The sequence below is a fragment of the Octopus sinensis genome, linkage group LG3, assembly GCF_006345805.1.
Source record: "Octopus sinensis linkage group LG3, ASM634580v1, whole genome shotgun sequence".
NCBI lineage: Eukaryota > Metazoa > Mollusca > Cephalopoda > Octopoda > Octopodidae > Octopus > Octopus sinensis.
In genome coordinates this window covers 102,731,059-102,754,215 of record NC_042999.1, presented here as the reverse complement: position 1 = coordinate 102,754,215, position 23,157 = coordinate 102,731,059, and the positions used below count along the sequence as shown (strand labels likewise).

The 23,157-nt window shown below is 35.9% G+C and overlaps 1 protein-coding gene across 1 annotated transcript in view; it reads right to left on the bottom strand.

The window, feature by feature from the left end:
* Nucleotides 1-23,157, bottom strand: part of LOC115209512 (aquaporin-9-like) — a 200,740-nt gene that overhangs the window by 167,191 nt on the left and 10,392 nt on the right. Inside the window, exons 3-6 of the mRNA XM_036501207.1 lie at nucleotides 20,307-20,355; nucleotides 17,931-18,059; nucleotides 15,811-15,906; nucleotides 8,446-8,492 (exon numbers count right to left, since the gene is read on the bottom strand). Of these exons, the coding sequence (XP_036357100.1) occupies nucleotides 8,446-8,492; nucleotides 15,811-15,906; nucleotides 17,931-18,059; nucleotides 20,307-20,355 (321 nt within the window). The remainder of the gene's footprint in view (nucleotides 1-8,445; nucleotides 8,493-15,810; nucleotides 15,907-17,930; nucleotides 18,060-20,306; nucleotides 20,356-23,157) is intronic.

Sequence of the window (23,157 nt, the reverse complement as noted above, 5' to 3'; positions counted from 1 at the left end):
AGAGAGTCTCTACATACAACTAGCAGCCAAAAGAGAGTCTCTACATAGAACTAGCAGCCAAAAGAGAGTCTCTACATAGAACTAGCAGCCAAAAGAGAGTCTCTACATAGAACTAGCAGCCAAAGAGAGTCTCTACATAAACTAGCAGCCAAAAGAGAGTCTCTACATAGAACTAGCAGCCAAAAGAGAGTCTCTACATAGAACTAGCAGCCAAAGAGAGTCTCTACATAGAACTAGCAGCCAAAAGAGAGTCTCTACATAGAACTAGCAGCCAAAAGAGTCTCTACATAGAACTAGCAGCCAAAGAGAGTCTCTACATACAACTAGCAGCCAAAAGAGAGTCTCTACATACAACTAGCAGCCAAAGAGAGTCTCTACATACAACTAGCAGCCAAAAGAGAGTCTCTACATACAAATCAGCCAAAAAGAGAGTCTCTACATACAACAGCACCCAAAAGAGAGTCTCTACATACAACTAGCAGCCAAAGAGAGTCCTCTTACATACACTAGCAGCCAAAAGAGAGTCTACATACAACTAGCAGCCAAAAGAGAGTCTCTACATACAACTAGCAGCCAAAAGAGAGCTCTACATACAACTAGCAGCCAAAAGAGAGTCTCTACATACAACTAGCAGCCAAAAGAGAGTCTCTACATACAACTAGCAGCCAAAAGAGAGTCTCTACATACAACTAGCAGCCAAAAGAGAGTCTCTACATACAACTAGCAGCCAAAAGAGAGTCTCTACATAGAACTAGCAGCCAAAAGAGAGTCTCTACATAGAACTAGCAGCCAAAAGAGAGTCTCTACATACAACTAGCAGCCAAAAGAGAGTCTCTACATAGAACTAGCAGCCAAAAGAGAGTCTCTACATAGAACTAGCAGCCAAAAGAGAGTCTCTACATAGAACTAGCAGCCAAAAGAGAGTCTCTACATAGAACTAGCAGCCAAAGAGAGTCTCTACATAGAACTAGCAGCCAAAAGAGAGTCTCTACATAGAACTAGCAGCCAAAAGAGAGTCTCTACATAGAACTAGCAGCCAAAAGAGTCTCTACATAGAACTAGCAGCCAAAAGAGAGTCTCTACATAGAACTACAGCCCAAAAGAGAGTCTCTACATAGAACTAGCAGCCAAAAGAGAGTCTCTACATAGAACTAGCAGCCAAAAGAGAGTCTCTACATAGAACTAGCAGCCAAAAGAGAGTCTCTACATAGAACTAGCAGCCAAAAGAGCCTCTACATAGAACTAGTAGCCAATTCTCCTCCCAAATCAAACTTAGTTAAGTGGTTCTGAAACTGCTTATGATGTGCCATCTTACCACATGTGGTGTCTATAATTTAAAACTATAGAAAATTCATATTAATACTAAAGTGTCATTGGATTGCAACTATGCTGGGGCACCATTTTGAAAGGTTTAGACAAATCAACCCCAGTTGTAGGTTTTTTTTAAAGTCTAGTACTTATACTATCAGTTTCTGTTGCCAAACTGCTAAGTTACAGAGATGTAAAGAAACACTGGTTGTCAAACAGTGGTGGGGGACAAACAAATATATTCACATGGGCTTCCTCACAGTTTCCATCTATAAAATTCACTCAAGTGCCATACATTTTTATAAATAGAACTTAAGGCTTTAGAAAATACTTGAGTGTAAGGCTATAGAAGACACTTGCCCAAGGTGCTGAGTAATAGGGCTGAACCCCAAACCATAGGTTACAAAACCATCTTTGCCACACAGACCTGCCTGTAATGTAATCAATAGTTATTGTAAGCAAAAACTATTTTTTTTAATATAGTTTTAGTAAAATTTTAAACTTTGAAATAGATTTTTTTTTTTTTAAATCATTCCAGCTGAGGCTATCTACAGTTCTATAAGTGATGGGGAATTATGTACATTATTTACATCAAACAAGATGAGGACAAATATAAGTCAAATGTAAATAATGTAAATGAGGCTATCCAGTTTGTCTTGCAAATCCTCTTAGCCGAAACTGACCAGGACAGAAGATTTAAGCAGGATTAGCTTCACATTAGCCTTGATTGAAACACTTGTCAGCCAAAGACATTTCAACCATAACTATATCAGAAACTATCTATATTTCCCTTTTTTAAGACAGTAAGATGCTATTTAAGGTCATTTGACTGCTATTGCTAGCAGTTCTTTTGTTAGCTCAGTAACAGTGTAGACACTCCAAAAACAACTTATTTGACTTTTCTTTTTATAATCCTACAATCAAAAGTATTCCAGCCTTTCTTTACTTATATTTTTTTTCAGAATTACGTAATACAATGTTTCTCTTTTTTTATTATTTGCAGACAACAACTATGTGGTCTGAGAGGAATCTCAGAGAGACTCTAGTTTATATTTTACAATGGAATATGAGAAACCATTGTAAATAACAAGTGTCAGCCACCTGAACTAAGCAAGTTACTAAATCAATACTGTCATTTCTTTTTAATCCTGGTTTTTCAAGGAAAATAAAATAAAAGAAAAAAAGAAAAACAGTTTCAAAAAAGAAAAAAGAATAGATATTAGGCTACCCCTGATTGGAAACAAGCTCACAAGAATAACAGTATTACATTACATCAGCAATCAAGCTACATGCAACCAAGGAAACTTCAGGTAAACATCAGTGTTTCTTAACCATTTTTATTTTACTTCCTTCTTTACCACATCATCTGATTCCTCCCCCACCACAGCCACACACAAGTTAGATTTGTATACAATATAATTTATTACATAACATTAACTGTCTTGCATTAATTTAACATCCTCAAAGATCAACATTGAGGAAAATAAATCAAATTAAAGCATTGTGAATAACAAAAATTCAGCCTAAAATTAATTTCCCCCACTGGAGTTCACCAAATTTTGTTTAAATTCTGAAATTCCATCACTAAATCCATCTCCCAGAGGGAAATTTGATCCCAGGTTAAAATTGATGGGGATTAAGCTACTATTTCTAACAGGTTAAGCAAACCATGTAGAACAGCAAAATACACTATTTTCTTTATTTCTCTCATATATATATATATATATATATATATATATCATCATCGTTTAACGTCCGTTTTCCGCGCTAGCATGGGTTGGACAGTTCGACCAGGGTCTGCGAAGCCTGGGGCTGCACCAGGCTCCAGTCTGATCTGGCAGTGTTTCTACAGCTGGATGCCCTTCCTAACGCCAACCACTCTGCGAGTGTAGTGGGTGCTTTTTACGTGCCACCGGCACAGGTGCCAGGGAAATCTGGCATCGGCCACGATCAATTGGTGCTTTTAACGTGAGATATATATATATATATATATATATATATATATGGTAAATGAAAGACGGAATATACAAGAATTTATTATTAATCATGACAATTGTTTCAACATATCTAGCATTGATCCCTCATAAATGGAACACTCAACAACTGGTCCAGGAGCATCGGGCAGTGCAGATAGGTTACATCAGGTGATAAATATACAACACATTAAAATAACAGTTCCACAATATATCTTCTCATTTTGTAGAAAGGAAAGCAGCAAAACGAAGGAAATATCTTCATTGACATAGATCAAAAATAAAATTTACATAGATCAAAAATAAAAAAAATAAATGAACACGCAATACAGCGAGAAAAGTATTGAAAATAAATATGGATGTATAAACACCCTCATGCAAGCTGCATGGCACATGTATACTCACTCATATATACACACACAAACATACATACATACACATGCATATACAATATATGTACAAATACATATATAAAGTGATTGTATAATACAATCCTAGATATACTCATGAAAATATATGCAGGATGGTCATGGATGGAATCTTTCATTTTAAGTCTGCTAGATTGGAACTGAATTGGGGACTAAACAAGTCTAGCTTTCCTCCAACCTACCACCACCTCTCTTCTTCAAATTGACATTATTTTGAAGAAGACCACTTCCTCTATGTTTTGCTCTATTTTATTTATATGTCACTCAAATGTCAATAGGAAGTGATTGTTCTAGAAAGCCCTTTGATACTCTAGCATCACCAATAAAGTTAAAACTAATCACTTGCTACTACAGTTAAGAGTTACAGGTCAGTTTATAATATAGTTAAAGACTAAATAAACTTCTTACAATACATATGTCTATATTTTTCAGGGAGCATTTTTTTTTTATTTTACTGATTACAGTCATTGGACTGCAGCTATTCTGAGTTTAGCCTTCCAGGAATTTTATTGATTGCATGGTCACGTGATTAAGTTTGATCCCACTGTGCAACAGCTTAGGCAAGCGCCTTCTGCTAGAACTATGGGATGACCAAAGCCTTGTAAGTGGATTTGATAGACAGAAAGAAGCCCATTTTTGTCTTCCACACACACACACACACACAATTGGGTGCTGAAAAGTTCGAGTATTGCAAAAAGCCTGATTGGAAGCCCAACCTTCCAAGTTCTTTTACAGGTCTTAGAAAAACTGAAGGACTGTAGCAATAAGTGTGTGAATCAGAGGGAAATATGTTGAACAAAATCATGATTAATCCGCCAGTATTTTCTTTTAGCTAAAGCCAGGAACTTTTCAGTACCCCCTCATATAGCCTCAGCCAATCAAAGCATTGTGATAGGAATTGGTTGACAAAAACACAAAAACTGAAAGAAGCCCATAGTGTGTGTGTGTGTGTGTGTGTGTGTATGCACAGACAAAAGTAAATAGACACCATAAAACATCGTTTTGTATTCATCTTAATTTGCAATGGTTTATAGTTTTTATTAATTGATATTTTTATGTTTCAAGTTCTATATGTGACTTAATTCCTCAAGAGAATATTCATCATCTGATCAACATCATGCCTAATAGGGTCCGTGCATCGAAAAATGCAAGAGGCATGTCTACTAAATATCAAATATTCACATTATAACAAATAATTTGAATGTGTAATTTTAGATTTAAATAAACTTTAATGATTATAAGGGTGTTTATTTGTGCGTGCGTGCGTGCGTGCATTTATTTAGGCGCCCGTTTTCAAGCCTAGCCAGGCTCATGGGCCCAGTTTACCAGTTTCTATGGCATAAGTGTTCCCCCCCACCTGGACGGGATGCCAGTCCATCGCAGCATTACTCAAGAAACAGGAAGAAAGAGTGAGAGAAAGTTGGGCCGAAAGAGTACAACAGGGGTCGCCACCACCCACTGCCAAAGCCTCGTGTAGCTTTAGGTGTTTTTGCTCAATAAACACACAATGCCCCGTCTGGGAATCGAAACTGCAATCCTCCATCCGCGAGTGCACTGCCCTAACCACTGGGCCATTGTGCCTCCACACGTGGTGGTGGGGCTTTGTACCCTACAACCACATTACTGATGTTGGTTTGTTTATGTACCCCTAATTTAGCAGTTCAGCAAAAGTGACTGATAGAATAAGTACCAGGTTTTAAAATAAAGTCCTGGGATTGACGATTTGTTCAATTAAACCCATTAATAGTGACCCAGCATGACCACAGTCCAATGATTAAAACAATATATATATATATATATATATATATATATATATATAGAGGTACGTGTCTTTGCACATCAATGTGTGCATATGTGAGTGGATGCACCTTGTTTTAAAATTTCATTTCCAGTAAACATGTCTGCCCATGGTGAACTTTTACCTTGTTAAGAAAGAGGTAAAATTCAGTTACAGGAAGGACATCCAATTACAAAATATCTGCCACAACAAATTTTGTAAACACAGGGTGCTACATAAAAAGCATCAGTGCAGGTACCACATAAAAAAAGCACCCAGTACATACTGTAAAGTGGTTGTCACGAGGGAGGGCATCCAGCTGTAGAATTCAAATGAAAACAGATTTTGGAATCCAGTACTGCCCTTGGCTTTGCCAGTTCCTGTCAAGCCATCCAACTCATCCCAGAATGGAAGGCAGATATATGATGATGATAGAGGAGTGAACATTACAACAATGGTAATGATGATGGTGGTGGTTTCCTTTCTCCTGATGTGGCCCCAAGATGGAAGTGTGTCTGAAGCAGCAGGACTGTCTCATATATGGGAGCAATAATCCATTGTGTTTCTTAGATAGTCATTTTTGTCATATTTGAACACAAAGGATGGCACTAAATACTGTGACTCCGTTAGTCCTGCACACTACTGGTCATTTCTTACCCCCACTGACCTCTGTAAAATTGAATACATGAAGAAAACTTAAGATGTTAGATTTAATTTGGTACTTATGAATACCATCATTTAACATCCAATTTTCCATGGTTATGTGGGTTGGACAAAATTTGTTGAAGTAGATTTTCTACAGCGAGATGCCCTTCTCGGTGCCAACCCTCAACTGCTTCCAGATAATGTAACATTTCCCCATGACCAGATGTGTTTTGGAAGATTGGAAATGAAGGACATCACTTGCATGGTCATAACTCATTTACAATCAGCATGTGACATCAAGGCTAGGAAACAGTAACATGCCCACTTCCATGCACACAAGCACCCATACACATGCAAGTGCACATGCAAGTGCACAGACAAGCACACACAGATAAGCATGCATGCACACACGCATGCATGCATGCACAAGCACACAAGAACATGCACACACACTCATGATAGGCATCTTTCAGTTTGCATCTACCAAACCTACTCACAAGGTTTTGGGAGGTCTGGAGCTATAAGAAAAAACTCTTGCTCAAGGTGCCATGCAGTGGGACTGAACTCAGGACCATGTTGTTGGAAATCAAATTGTGTTACCATATAGCTATGCCTACCACCCACTGAAAAATTTAAAAATAGAAAAACAATATGTTTGTATGTGTGCAAACTCAAAGTACTAATCTGCTGGCCAACATGGTTATAAGCTCAATTCTTACTAGTGTATCATTGTGTTGTGCCTTTATGCAAAGTACATAATTCCTTGTTTTGCTGACTTATACATCAGCAGATTGAATTATCTCTTTATCAATAAAACATGATTTCAATATGATTTGGCTTACTTCTCGACCGACCGACCGACCGACCGACCGACCGACCGACCGACCGACCGACCGACCGACCGACCGACCGACCGACCGACCGACCGACCGACCGACCGACCGACCGACCGACCGACCGACCGACCCTTTCATTTTTCTCTTGCCCCTCCATAATTCTTCTATACCTCCATCTCTCTCTCCCCAGATGATCAGTGTTCGACCAAGCCTGACCTTTCTTTCTTGCTTGGACTACTGTCCATGCAACATCTACATTCCTTCCTGTACTTGTTAAATTATGTCCCTGTCGTAAGGCTTTACTTCCACACATGCCAGCTTAATTTAATTCGTCCTTAGTTAAAAGACACCTGTTGTTATGTACTGTTATTTGTATTTGTGTAACGTGTCTTTTTCTGTCCTTGTTTTTGTATACATTCGCTGCTTTCTTCCAAGGAATGTAATGCTCTTAGCTTATTTTTTCCTTGGCGCTGGCCAGATTGGAGCAATCTCGAGTATAACCAGCTGAAATTGCAAAGATAATCTGGAACTCGACTGAAGATAGAAAACTCTGAATGATCCGTCCTTGTTTTCCTTGTATCATCTGTCTGGATATTTTGTTTCCCTTTTTTGTTTCACCTAACTGTCTGGATGTTTTGCGTTCATGTCCCATTTTTGTATTTTATACACACACACACATTTAGCTTACACTATGTTTAGACAGGTGTAAACATCTGGTCAAATATACACTATCCATGTCTGATATTGTTCACTTCTGTCTACATATACAGTGTTGGTTAAAAATCTATAGAAAATCTGTTAAGATGTCTAGATATATTAGGTATATTATATAGTACAGTATAGTAGTGATTAAAAAAAATTAACGAAAAAGGACACGGAGATGCCAGTTATTTATAAATAGATAAATGTGTGACGAATTCCATACTTTGCTTCATAGTTGAGTAGTTAGTGATGGTACATAGCGGTAAAAGTAGTTAATTTTGCAAAATAACTTGACTTAGGTAATTGTAGGAAAGAATAAATTTAAAACAGTGAACTAAAAGAAATTTAAAATGTAAAATTATTTAAGATAATGAAGTGAGAAAGAGAAGTGGATCATTCAGTTTAAATATTCATGTTAATATTTGATTCCCGTTACATAAACAGGTAGTGTGAAAAGGAAAAATTGAGGGGAGAGGGGAGGACAAAAACAGAAAGAGAGAGAGAAAGGATACACATATACACAGTAATAATGAAAAAGGAGGGCACACAGACAAAATGAGAAAAAGGAGACCTACACACTGCCAGAGATTGAAAGAAAGCAGGAGAGAAGGGAGAGAATTAGAGAGACATAGAGAGGAAAGGAAGGGAGAGCTGGAGAGAGGAGAAGTGAGGGAGGCAAATAGACACAAAAGAGAGAGACTTAAACAGCAAGAGAGAGTGAGCTGAAGGGGAAAGAGTGAAATAGGAGAGGAGAAGCATATATAATAATACATTACCAGGCAATGACATTCATAGCTTTTAGACAGCTGCAGGATATATTGTCCTAGACAAGAAATAATAATGATTTCATAACTGTAAATGAAAATGATTTTATAATTATAATGATAATTAAAAGTAATAAGCATTACAGTGATTTCTTTATTTGTCACAAGAGCACAAATACTACAAAACATTCAAATACATTACCACACAAAATAGCCAAATATATATAGACACTATCCAACCCGTGCTAGCGCGGAAAACGGACGTTAAACGATGATGATGATGACTATCAATGTATAGAAATATGATACATGTACATAATATTATCTAGGTGCAGGAGTGGCTGTGTGCTAAGTAGCTTGCTTACCAACCACATGGTTCCGGGTTCAGTCCCACTGCATGGCACCTTGGGCAAGTGTCTTCTACTATAGTCTCAGGCCGACCAAAGCATTGTGAGTGAATTTGGTAGACAGAAACTGAAAGAAGCCTGTCGTGTATATGTGTGTGTGTGTGTATCCCCAACATCGCTTGACAACCGATGCTGGTGTGTTTACGTCCCCATAGCTTAGCGGCTCGGCAAAAGAGACTGATGGAATAAGTACTGGGGTCGATTTGCTCGACTAAAGGCGGTGCTCCAGCATGGCCACAGTCAAATGACTGAAAAGAGTAAAAGAGTAATCCACACATGTAGACACTTTGAAACATATACACACACACCTATACAAATCTCCATGCATACACACAGATGTACATGATTACACACAAAGTGGAAGTCACTTGTCATAATTATGCATAATGTCAATTGGTTTCAGTCTATTTTCTTAAACTTAGCAGTTGGTTGTTATTAAGACTTCACCTCAGAACAATGATTAGGTCCCATTGTAAATCACACACACACACACACACACACACACAGAGTGCAGTGGATCCTTATCAATCAACAATGAGGAATCAGTTGTTTGATCAACTGAATTAACTCTTTCTGAATTACCATATAAGATGTTGAGCTCTCCACTGACAGAAGTTTAACATAATTCTCAAGCAGAATCAGCATAACAGCGTAATCCCATTACATATAAGTCATACAAGTCCATGGCTTTAAATCAGGGTTTCTAATTTCAACCATGAATCTAGAGTAACATCCATATACAATTAGACAAGCAGTGGAATATCACTTTCCAATATGTTAGCTGTTCTATTTATGTGGCATGCAAGTAGACAAACTAATTATATTCTATTAATAAATGAAGTCATATCCAAAAGTATTTAGTTTTGCTGTGAAATTAGGTTCGTGGGTACTTTTTTACAATAGCTTAAGATGTTCTGCTTGGAAAGTTTTGTTATTTAACCGTAATTCCATCTTAACAAAAATTTAGATTACATATAAATGGATATTATGACTCCATATATTTATTTTCCTACCATGTTTACAAAAGAAATTTTTAATGGAACAGAGATGATAGGTGATTTGTTGTACTTAAGACCCATCCATCTCAGCAAAACTGAGGCATTAAAAACACCATTTATGTCTACACTCCAGCACACAATCATTCTCCAATGAATCTCTCTCCTTTAACTCATCTTCTTATTATCCATTCCTCTGAAACTCATCTTCCTAAACCACCTCACTGCATTCCCCTCTATCACCATATCTATCCATCTGCAACTTTCAAACCCTCATGAACTCATCCAAGTACACAGTCCAATTCCCAATATAAGAGTGAATACTGTTATATTCACCTTCCTATAGTTTGAGGGTATGTCCTAACACATCTTTCTAATTGCAGTAGCCATTTATCTCCTTTACAGCAAGGCATCTGCTTCTGTCCTAACACACTTTAACCTCTCAACACCTGGCATAAAGTCACGTGCCTCAATGCTATACCGCACTTAGTTGAGGGGTCTTGTTTTCTGAGAATTACACAGTGACCTCTCAGGTGTTAATGCCACATAAAGGGTACCCAGTGTACACTGTAAAGTGGTTGGCTTCTAGAAGGGCATCCAGCCATAGAAATTATACAAAGTCAGACATCGGAGCTTGCCATAGTCCTTTGGCTCACCAGCTTCTGTCAAACTGTCCAATCCTAGAAACCAAGCCAAAACAGATTATGGAACCTGGTGCAGCCCCTGGCCTTGCTAGTTCCTGTCAAGCTGTCCAACCCATGCCAGCATGGAAAACAGACATTAAAAGCTGTTCTTTTTTCCCATTCCAAAATTTAACACATTCTGATAAGTGGTTCAGCAACTGGGTTCTTGATCAAAAGATTGCAAATTGGATTCCTTGTGCAAGAAATGCGTTATGTCATGGGCAAGGCACTTTACTACACATGTCTTCTACTCAGCAAAAATGTTTATTAAGACTGACAGAGCCCTAGTCAGTATCAAGTTGGTACAACAGCATTAAGGAGCCAGAGATACTAACAAAAACTTCCATGCTTGAAGAGAGATGCATCAAGCAGTGAATTGGATATATCAATATCCTGTCTTCATATTTTAACTTTATCATTCATGATAGGATTTTAAACTTGAGAAATATCAGTATATGTAGTGTCATCGAATAGATGTAAGCTTCTGAATCACTTTTATTACTTGATTTTAATTCACTTCCAATTTCGTATCCCAATTTTATGAGAAAAGCATAAATTTCCATGTCTCACCAGTAAAATCAGAGATTTTGAGTCTATGTGAGAAACTAATCAATATTGGATGATAGAGATACATCAGTTCAGTGCTTTGATGATAAGGAGGTTGTGCTAATAGCATTTGTAAGGCAGCGAGCTGGCAGAAACATTAGGATACCAGGCTTAGCGGTATTTCATCTGTCTTTACATTCTGAGTTCAAATTCCACTGAGGTTAACTTTGCCTTTCATTCTTTCGGCATCAATAAATTAAGTACCAGTCACATACTGGAGTCGATCTAATAAACTGGCCCCCTCCCCAAAGTTTCAGGCTTTGTGCCTAGAGTAGATGGAGATATTAATGCAGCTGATAGTCAGTTTGAAAATTTGTAGACCAAGAACTGAAGGAAAAAAATTAGGCAGGAAGGAATTCTAGAAAATGACAATCTGTGGGGCAGAGATTAGGAAAAGCATGAAGCAGCAGAGGTGACAGGAAGATTGAACTAATTAAGGATCTATTCAAGGTATGTTAATATCTCAAACAAAGCCAAGTATGAGTGAACAAGAAAACATCTTTGGGACGGATATGTTAGCAGATAGATCAAAGCATGACCATGCTATTGCAAAGTTAGTCATGCAGTTATGTGGTTTTGGGGTTCAATATCACAATGGCATCTTGAGCAAGACTGATATTAACCCAAGCCCTATCAGTGAGATGAAGTAGGTGGAAACTGTATGCAAATCAACCGGGCAGTCTATGTTTTGAGGACCGATTTGCTGTCTAATTTAACAGCGTTGTCTGGATCTTGAATGTTTTTAGAAGTTAAACATAAGTATTTGGACCAGGTTATTAATCTGAGGTGAACTATGTTGTTCCTATAAATGTTGGAGACTATGAAATTCACTGGTGCTGCCCTTCCTCTCCTAAGCCATTAAAATCAGAGTGCAGGAAAAGCAACATTATACCTTAGATATAAGACATCAATGAATGGCTATTGGTTGTAAAGGATCATGAATTACATTGGAAAAAAATTGTTGCAATGGAAATCTTCCAAATAAAACATGGGACTTATTCAAGAGCATTTTCAAAACATCAAGTATCTCAGAAGAAATAATACATAGGGATATTATATTTGTTTTTTAAACTTTCTTTTCTCTTTTACTTGTTTCAGTCATTTGACTGTGGCCATGCTGGAGCACCGCCTTCAGTCGAGCAAATCGACCCCAGGACTTATTCTTTGTAAGCCTAGTACTTATTCTATTGGTCTCTTTTGCTGAACCGCTAAGTTACGGGGATGTAAACACACCAGCATCGGTTGTCAAGCGATGTTGGGGAGGGGGGGGGCAAACACAGACACACAAATATATATATATATATACACACACACACACACACACACAACAGGCTTCTTTCAGTTTCTGTCAACCAAATCCACTCACAAGGCTTTGGTCGGCCCGAAGCTATAGTAGAAGACACTTACCCAAGGTGCCACACAGTGGACTGAACCCGGAACCATGTGGTTCATAAGCAAGCTACTTACCACCCAGCCACTCCTACGCCTATTGTGAACTATTTGTCATAGAAGTTATTCCATGTTAATGTAGGGTCTTTCCCTTTTGTATCAGTGACTGTACTGGGGCACTGCCTTGAAAGGTTTAGTCAAACAAATCAATCTCAATACTTATTAAGTGTGGTACATATTCTATTGATCCTTTTTCTAACCACTAAGTTACAGGGACATTAACAAACTAACACCACTTGTCAAATAGTGGTGGTGGAGGACAAACACAGTGACACACTCACACATACAGGCTTCTACACAGTTTCCATCAGCCAAATCCTTTCACAAAGCATCAGTCAGTCCAGGGCTATAGTAGAATATGCCCAAAGTGATGCAGTGGGACTGAACCTAAAAACCACATGGTCACTGAGTGAGCTTCTTAGCCACATGCATCAGCTCATTATATATATATATATATATATATATATTATTTAAATATTAAATATTAGGGAATAAATCCAAATTTACAGGGAAAAAATCAGATTTAGGATTAAATCGATTTTATAGTAAAATATTATAAAATATTATTAGAGACAAAACCACTATTTTGCAAAACAAACAAGGAAAGACTTAATCAATACATAAAATTTTAATAAATAGTCAAAAAAACCGCCACTACAATCGTTTCTTGTCTTGATCGACAATCTTCAGGTGGACTTCCAATAATTCAGTGTCAAATTATGAAGAAACGATTGTAGTGGCGGTTTTTTTTGACTATTTATTAAAATTTTATGTATTGATTAAGTCTTTCCTTGTTTGTTTTGCAAAATAGTGGTTTTGTCTCTAATAATATTTTATATATATATATATATATATATATATATAATATATATATATATATATATATATATATATTTTAAAATGTGTAGAGGTAACACATGAGTAAGTAGATATTTATGAAAAAGAATGAAAATGCTACTGAGGTAACACATGAGTAAGTAGATATTTATGAAAAAGAATGAAAATGCTACTGTCTTAAAACTGGGTACATTTTAATTTTCCTTTATATCAGGCCATCCCATAAGTTCTGTCCGATGTTACCTTTTTTTAATATTGAATGAAATTTTATAGTATTTTAGAATGCCTAATGGAATTAAAAATTATTTTTATGCATTTGTGTACATTTAAACTAATTAAATATTTTACTATGCTAAATGATGATGATGATTTACAGAATAATAGAATTAAAATTTCTTTGATTAAAACCCTTTCTAACATAGAAGTATCCAAAAAGCATTTGAGGCGCATAATGCTTTATAAGTATAAAAAAGGAAACTCTGCAGCCGAAGCAACTCGAAACAAACACTCAGTTTATGGGAAAGAATGCTTGAATGAAAGAACTTGCAGAAGATGGTTTGCAAAATTCGGAAGTGGAGATTTCAGCCTTGAAAATGAAGATTGAATAGGACATCCAGTTGAGTTTGATGATAAGCTCCTGAAAGCATTACTTGAAGAAAATCCTGCATTATTAGTTGAAGAATTGGCAATAAAGCTTAGTTCAAACCATACAACTGTTCATCGTCATCAACAACATGGAGAGGTTCCTAAACTTGGAAAATGGGTGTCTCATGAATTGTCCAAAAGCAACCGCAAAGCCCGAGTTGATATCTGCACTTCTCTCCATTCTCGCAAACTCATTTCATCCTTTTTGGATAGACTTGTGACAGGTGATAAAAAATGGATCTTCTATTGAAAGGTTAAACATCGTAAACAGTGGCTTGGTAAAAGGGAAAAAGCTCAACCACAACCAAGAAGGGAACTTCATGGGGAAAAAGATTCCTCTCTCTATCTGTTGGGATTGCAAAGGAGTAATTCACTTTGAATTGTTACCACCTAATGCAACAATCAATGCTCAAGTCTACTGTCAGCAATTAGAGCATTTGAACCAAGCTTTGAAGAAGAAAAAAGACCTGCTTTAGTGAATCAAAAAGGAGTGATGCTTCATCAGGACAATGCACGACCCCACACTGCCAAGATCACATCACAGAAGATCGAAGAGCATGGTTGGGAAAAAATTCCTCATCCACCTTATTCTACCGACTTTGCTCCTTCAGATTACCATTTGTTTCATAGTTTATAGAATCATTTGGGGGACATAACTTTCGCAAGCCAGGAGAAGGTCGAAACCGACATTTCAGAGTTCTTCACTTTGAAACCAAAAGAGTTTTACATTGATGGGATTAAAAAGCTTGTAAATAGATGGAAGTAAGTCATAGATAATCAGGTAAAGTACACTGATGATTAAATTTCAATCAAATATAACATTTGATCACTTGTTTTCTTTATTCAAAATTCGGACAGAACTTATGGGATGACCTGATATAAATACATTAAAAAAAGAATGCTTTGGTTTTGTTTTACATGTTTCAGTTTTTGAAAAACCTTATCAAAAATATGTATTAAAATGGAATATGTAGAGAGAAAAGAATTATTAATAGAATTAAATTAAAATTAAGATTAACATTCATATTTTACTTTCCTTTTTTCTGCAAGAGCACGTGGTAATTTCCATTAATTTTCGTGGCATGACAAGTTGAACTGTCTTATGAATGTTAATCTTAATTTTAATTTAATTTTATTAATAGGTCTTTTCTCTCTACATATTCCATTTTAGTATATATTTTTGATAAGGTTTTTCAAAAACCAAAACATGTAAAACAAAATCAAAACATTCTTCCTTTAATGTATTCATATAAAGGAAAATTAAAATATACCCAATTTTAAGAAATTAGCATTTTTGTTCTTTTTCGTAAATATATATATGTATATATTTATTTATTTGCATCGATGTGATGAAGATGTTGCTCCATCTGACATAGGAGGCCTATCACTGAATGTCCAGTTTTTTTTATGTGAGGAAACCAGTGATATAAAGAGCAAGAGCAGATATTGCAAAGAAACTTGTCTGATATTCTAACAAAACTGCTGAGCCATCACTCTGGGCTATTACCTTAACCCCAAAAATAATTAATAGAAAAGCTGACATCAAGATTTGAACTCAGTGTAGAGAATCAGAAACAAACAATGCAAGGCAGTTTATTCAATGCTCTAACTATTCTACCAATTTCCCTACCTGTATCTATTGTGAAATATAAGAAGAAAGCAAAAGCAGACAGCAAGCTATGACAGAATACACTTCAATATGAATTGTATAAATGATCAAAGAAACATGTGTAAACACGATAAATTTAAACTTACCCACTGGCTGTTGGAACGACCGAGAGTGTTTCGCATGTGCTTGTACCTTTCTATAAAGACCAGGCATTTCAAGCAGAATGTTATCATCATAAAATTCTGCAAGCAAACATAAATGAAAACCAATATATATATATATATATATATATATATATATATATATATATATATATATATACATATACACACATATATAAACATGTGTTTTCATGTACGTCTGCTTGCTTGCTTGCTTTATGCACACATACACACAGTGTGTGTTTTCATTTATGCTTGCTAGCTTATATATCTCAAAAGGAGAATAAACAAATGAAATATTAGATCAAGTGAAAGAGACTTTTAGCCTTTATCCACAATAGTATGGTAATCTCTCTCAATATTTCTCTTTAAAACAAATATTACATTCTAAAACCAAAGTGTGCCATAAAAGTCAAGTGCTTTGTACATTGCAACTAAAATACTCTGTTGACAATAAATTCACAGAGAAATATAAATATACCATCTTTTGATGCAATTAGCTTTAAACAGTGAAATCCAATAACATTTATGGTCAATGAGCTGAAACAATCTCAAGCCTATTGTGTGCTTAAAATGTTTGCTTTGTAAACCATGTAGTTCCTGGTTTACAGTAACTCTGTAACACTTCTGGCAACGTTCTGCTATCATGTCAGCTTGTGGATGGAATTTGGTTGACAAAAATTGTATGGAAGCCATCATATGTGTGTGTGTTTATGTGTATTTTTCGATACAATATTTTGCTTTTTACTTGTTTCAGTCATTAACTGCAACTATGCAAGGCACTGTCTCGAAGGTTTTAGTTAAACTAATCAACCCCAGTGCACATTTTTAAGTCTGGTACTTATTCAGTCAGTCACTTTTTCCAAATTGCTAGGTTATTAGAGATATAAACAAACTGATACCAGTTGTCAAGCAGTAGTGATGGACAAACACAAAGACACGCATACATACGATGGGCTTCCACACAATTTGCCTCTACCTCTACCAAATTCACACATGCCTGAGACTACCTATAGTGCAGGGATATAAACTTTGTCTTAAGTGATCTAAATTAAAGCTTTCCATCAAAATTTCATGTTAATTTATGATCCAAATATCAGCATAATCCTTTCTATTATATGCACAAAGTCCAAAATTTTGTGGAAATCCTTTTTGTTATAAACAGAAGGCCTGAAATTTTGGAGGAGAAAGCAAGTCAATTACATCAGCCTCACAGCTAAACTGGTACTTATTTTATCGATCTCAATTGAATGAAAAGTAAAGTCAAGCTTGGCAGCATTTAAACTCAGAACGTAAAGCATTTTCTCCTGCATGGTAACAATTTTATCATCTCACTGCCTGATAAAATACCAGCATAAAATGACAGTTATTCTACTAAATTCTTCATTACTGTCAAAATTAGTTAAAATAAAGGTAGTGCATTTCAATGAAAAATATGATCACAGAATAGTCTATTCAATTCACATTACTGATAATGCTGGAAAGGAAGGATTTGAGCATCATACCTACCATTTCAATGCTTAGAAATTTTAATCTTCATAACCAAGTCAACAATGTACCTTCGCAAGAGTTACAATTTTGAAGTGAATATGTCACTATCACTAGTTTTATCAGAGGTATGAAAATGTATGTTGTCTTTAATAGCACTAGAAATCAAGAGTATCAAAAATCTAAAATTTAAAAGAAATCCTAATGCATTATCAACAATGCCACTATATGTAAAATTTTTCCTGCTTCTTAAAGTAAATAGTTTGTAGAAAGAAAAAAAAAATGAACTATCACTGCTAGTTTAACATGCCTGTTAATCATATGTACTGCATTTTTACATGGTTTGTTGTACATTTTTTTAAATAGGTAAATAGAATAAGAATTTTACACCCAAGATGCATTTGAAAATATTGTCATGACATACTAAAACATCAACGAAGTTGCAGCTCACAGAAAAAAAAAAAGAGTCAACAAATATATATATATATATATATATACATATATATATATATATAGGAAAAAAAAAATAAATCAAATTTATTTCTAGAAAAGTAGAAAAGCAAGTAAAATGACAAAAAATTTTTTGAAGTAGTAATAGACGGCAATGAACAACTCACCGTTACTAAGGAGGAGTTGATACAGCATGTGAAGGTACCATGCCAAAAATAGGCAATAACAGGTTGCAGAAATATTGATATAGCTGTCAAGAGATTGGCAGTTCCGATTTGACGAAAGCTTACATGGTGCTGGAAAAGAAATGGGAGTTAAAAAGTAAAAAAAAAAAAAAATTGCTTTGTTGTATGTTTATAAAGTAAAATGCATATATCTTAAGTGGTGAAGTATTTTTGCATCATTTAATAATCTATTAGTGACTGTGTGTGTGTGCATAAGTGTGGTGCATGTATGTATATGTACATGCGTGCATGTGTGCGTGCATGTGTGCGTGCATGTGTGCATGCATGTGTGCGTGCATGTGTGCGTACATGTGTATATATATATGTATGCTTGCATACATGCATGCATGCATGCATGTACACACACATCTAAACCCCACCACCACCACCACCACCACTTACATTCATTCATACACATATGCATATACATAGCTATAAAATAAAGTTTTCTTTGCATTCACATGGTTCTGAGTTCAATTTCAATATGCAGAACACCAGGAATTTTTTTTTTTGTTTTATAGTGAAATTTGCTAGATGAAAACTGCTACCCAAACGTGGTAGACTTAATTCATTTGGATATTTTAGCATTGTCTTCTCTATTGCAAACATTTTTGGTTGCAAGTACTATATTTATGTCCTACAAAATCAGCAGATGTGCTGCCCTTCTTCCACTAAAGAAACCATAGTAAAGCTTAAATAAAAAACGTGCTGAAATATCACACACATCATCACAAATCTTTATAGTTGAGCATATATAATTTATGACTATTTGGACATTAAAGATGTTAACTTTTTACATGATAACCAGTACATGTGTTTTATGCAGAATAAAACTATTGTACATACAACCCCCCACACACACACCTCTACTGCCTTTATAATCAGAACCAGAGTTTCTCTCGGATGGTAAGGTGGAAAGAGATGAAAGGTGGCACCTAATCTGATGGCTGATGGTAAAGTAAACTGATGTAATAAAGATTGAAGTGTTCTGCAAAGAAACAGAATGAAATGCCAGCAGTGAATTTAAACTAATGAGGTATGCAGAAGAAGTAGATGAACACTTAAAGGTTTTTAGATTTTGGCACAGATCTACACATTTTGATAAACTCCAATACTTGACTGATAATTTCTTGATCACCTAGTGTAACACTACCACCTAGCCCTTTACAATTTTAAAGTGATACCTGCTCTGTTGTAGGTATTCACTTCAAGTCACTAATCCAAGAATAACTTACTCCTCCTTACCATCATTCAGAGACCTAAAAAGGATCATGGGCACTGCCATCTCTCCCCAGACAAAGCATCATCTTTGTTTTAACATCCACATTTCCATGCTTACATGAGTCAGATGGAATGTGCTGAAGCAGATTTTCTACAGCTAGATGCTCTTCCTGTCATCAACCTTTGTTTCCAAGTAAAGGTAATATTTCCCCATGGTCAGACATGTTTCCACAGAATAGTGGAAACAAAGGATACCACTTGCAATATGGTCACACTCATAACTATCATGTAATGGCAAAGCAATGGAAACACACATGCAAGCGACAGCTTCACACACCCACATGATGGGTTCACACACACAACAGGTTCGCACGCACAACAGGCTCACACACACACACACACACACACAGGTTTCTTTCAGTGTCAAATCCACTCAAGGTTTTGGTCAGCTGATACCTAAAACATAAGATACTTATTCAAGGTACCCTGCAGTGGGATTGAGCCCAGACTCATGTGGTTATGAAGCAGAATTCTTATCACATAACCATGCCTATGCCATAATAAATTAAACAGACATTGAGGGATGAAAGGTAAAGGGGTTTTATCTGACAATATTGGTTCTGACATTAATAATGACTCCTAAATTTTGGTATAAACCCATTTCATTTTAGGAGGTGGGTAAAGGCAGTTAAATGGTCCCAGTATTTGACTAGTATTAAATTTTATAAAGCCAGTAAAGCTGAAAGCCAAACTAGACCAGCAAGCTTTTGAACTCTGTAACTAAATACTGTAAAGTACTTAATCTGGTGCTTTTTGTGATACAATTATCTGCTGTGCCAGTAATAATCTCCATAGCTTGCATGTTTGTTCATTCTAATGAACAGTATTCATATAGGAGCTGTCAACAAACAGAGAATGGGTGAAGGAGTGAGTAGACAGGAGACCTTTTAATTTTCATTTCAACTTTAATGAAATAGATTTTCAAAAATATTGTACACAAACACTAGTGTGAACAAATTAGCATATTTTAAAGAATAAATTACCAAGACATTGATTTATTGAAATAAGAGATATTAATAAAATAATAATAATACACACCCGGGTATAGTCCATTGGCCATATAATCAAAATTATTGAACATAATATGCTGCCAAACATAAAAAGAAAATTTAAATATTTGTTACTATAAAATCAAATAATGCTATAGAAGCAGTCTTATAATAAAAAACATATCAATACCACATAATGTGTATTGTTTAAATACCAGAAGCTGCAGGTTTTTTTTGTGCAGAAAAATCCCTTTGAAGATGTGAAAAGCACAGCATATTTCAGGGCTAGGCAAAATGCAGTTGCCCCAGTAGTGATCATAGCAGCATCATTGCAAACAAGTAAATAGTTTACACACTATTTGTATAGACTTCAGACAAGCAGATTCAGTGTTGTTTCAGAAGTTACACGAGTAAGTGACATTAATAAGTTGTGACTATGGTGAAATATGTCACTGGGGGCAATTTCATTTTGTCTAGCTTTGAAGTATACTGTGGTTTTTTAACACTATACATCTTTAAAAGGAGTTTTCCATAGACAAAAACTGCAGCTTCTAGCATGTAAACACCACACATGCATTAAGTATGTTATCTTGATGTTTTTATTTGTTATTATGTTTATTAATTTAGGGGTAATAAACAGCAAAATCTAAAAACCTGACCCAATAAATGAACTATTATAGTATGGGTCATGGCATTAAAACAGCAACTTTATGTTAATCATTTAAAATGGTTAAATGCAAAAGAATTAAGATGAGATGACAAGGGATGACACAAAGTAACAAATTTCATGACACTAATATCAAAGACATCCTCAGTCACAAATGACCATGGGATTGCACCTAGAAAGTTTTCCTCTGAGGCCCAAGTCCAGACAAGGTCATTTGTGGAAGACCAGCAGTCACTTGTGCATACCAGTCTCCCCTCTCCACACCACTATTGTTGTCTAAGGGAAAGGCAAAGATTGATACAGCTTCGCACCAGTGACATTACAACACATTTCTACAGCTGAGTGAACTGGAGCAACATGAAATAAAAGGTCCTGCTCAAGAATACAGCACAATCTGGTAATTGAACTCAACCTCACAATTGTAAGCCAAATGCTCAAATCACTAAGCCATGCATCTTCACACCAATACTAACAGTCAATTTACAATTGTGCCACTACAGCTGAATGGTTAAGAAGTTCATGTCATATCAAAAGCAAACATTGTGCAGTGAAATAGATTTAGTTGTATATTGGGTGACTCAATTAACCAATAATAAATGTGTGTACTGATTCAATTTCACTTTATTAGTGGTCAATTGGTTAATTATTTAATAAACTAATAAACTACTTGCTTTATCACTTAATGAATCAGTTGCTTATCAAAGTCCTTCCATTGCCCCTTCACAACTGTAATCACATGCCCTCTGTCTTCCAGGTCTGCATGGAAATATCTGACAGATTTGAAACAGGCCTGAAGGTGAGAAGATGTTGGTGAGCTTATGAAAAACAATGAAAGGATTTTGACCATCAACTGACTGATTGATTAACCAACAGATTAAGCAAGCTGTTTATTAGCTTGTTTAATTAACCAATTCATCATTATCATCAACATTTAATGTCTGTTTTCCATGCTGGCATGGGTTGGACAGCTTGACAAGAACTAGCAGGGCAGCCAGGAGCTGCATTAGGCTCCATAATCTGTTTTGACTTGGTTTCTAGGATTGGGTGCCCTTTCTAATGCCAACCTCCCTACAGGGTATACTGGGTGCTTTCTACATGGTACCAGCACTTTGTGGCACCAGCACCCACTCCAATTGGCTAATGATAAAAAAGTGAAATTTAGCTGGTGCATGTGTTTTATTATTCATGAAATTCACATTCATGAGGATTGTAGCTCAATCCTTGTGATTGCTAAGTGCAATCCCACAACATGACATCTTCAGTGTCTTTTATAATAGCCTTGTGAGTGAAACTGGGTAGACAAAAATATGCAGTTTATTAGTTTATTAAATATGATGAATTGTACTTGCAATTCGAAAAAGTGCAGTTCTGTCACATTATGCCACACTGATTCTACCTGAGTATACTCAGCCATTTACATGCTAACTTATGAGGGGGCAGTTTAGTTGATTAAACAACTACAAACCATTGCTAGAACCAATGAATGATCCATCATCAATGCTCACAACTTTATGAATGCACTCAGTTTTATGAATGTACTCAAACCCACTACATGGATTTGAAGATAGGATACTTGATGTCCGGCTCACAAGTTCATAAGTTCAGATCTTACTGCTGTCATGCCATTATGTCCCTGTGCAGAATTTGCTACAACTTGCCAAATAAAACCATTTCCATAGTTGAATAGATTGTAGTAGAAAGAGCAGAAGAGTAACCAGCTTCTAAAACTGCTTCGACAAATAAACCATGATCATGGCAAAATGGAAAACAGTAATTACATACTTAAGTAAACAATTTGATCAAATAACTATTCAACATCACTTTTGGGGGAGAGTTGGCTGCTAATTCAAGCAGGTCAGACAGTAGCCATATAGAGATTCTTTGGATATAGAAATGAACTGGAAAGGAAAAAGGATGCAACATGTCCAGACTACCTTACTGCACTTCATGCAATTCACCACAGCCTGTTCATGTATACAGTATAGTTAAACAGAGGCATGGTATACCTGGAACAACCAATCTAAGGGTCAGTTTAATTACTTGGCTGACATCCTGCACTACATATGTCTGGTCAGTCAGAACTGACCTAGAGCTAATCAAAATCGATCTGTTCATAATAGATAAATCTTCTTCAGTAAAATTCCAGTTGTCTTTGAATGTGGCTGTAAGCCCACCAGCTCTACTTGTTAATTAGGTAAGTTAAATATTAATGACAACATTTAAAAAACAAGAG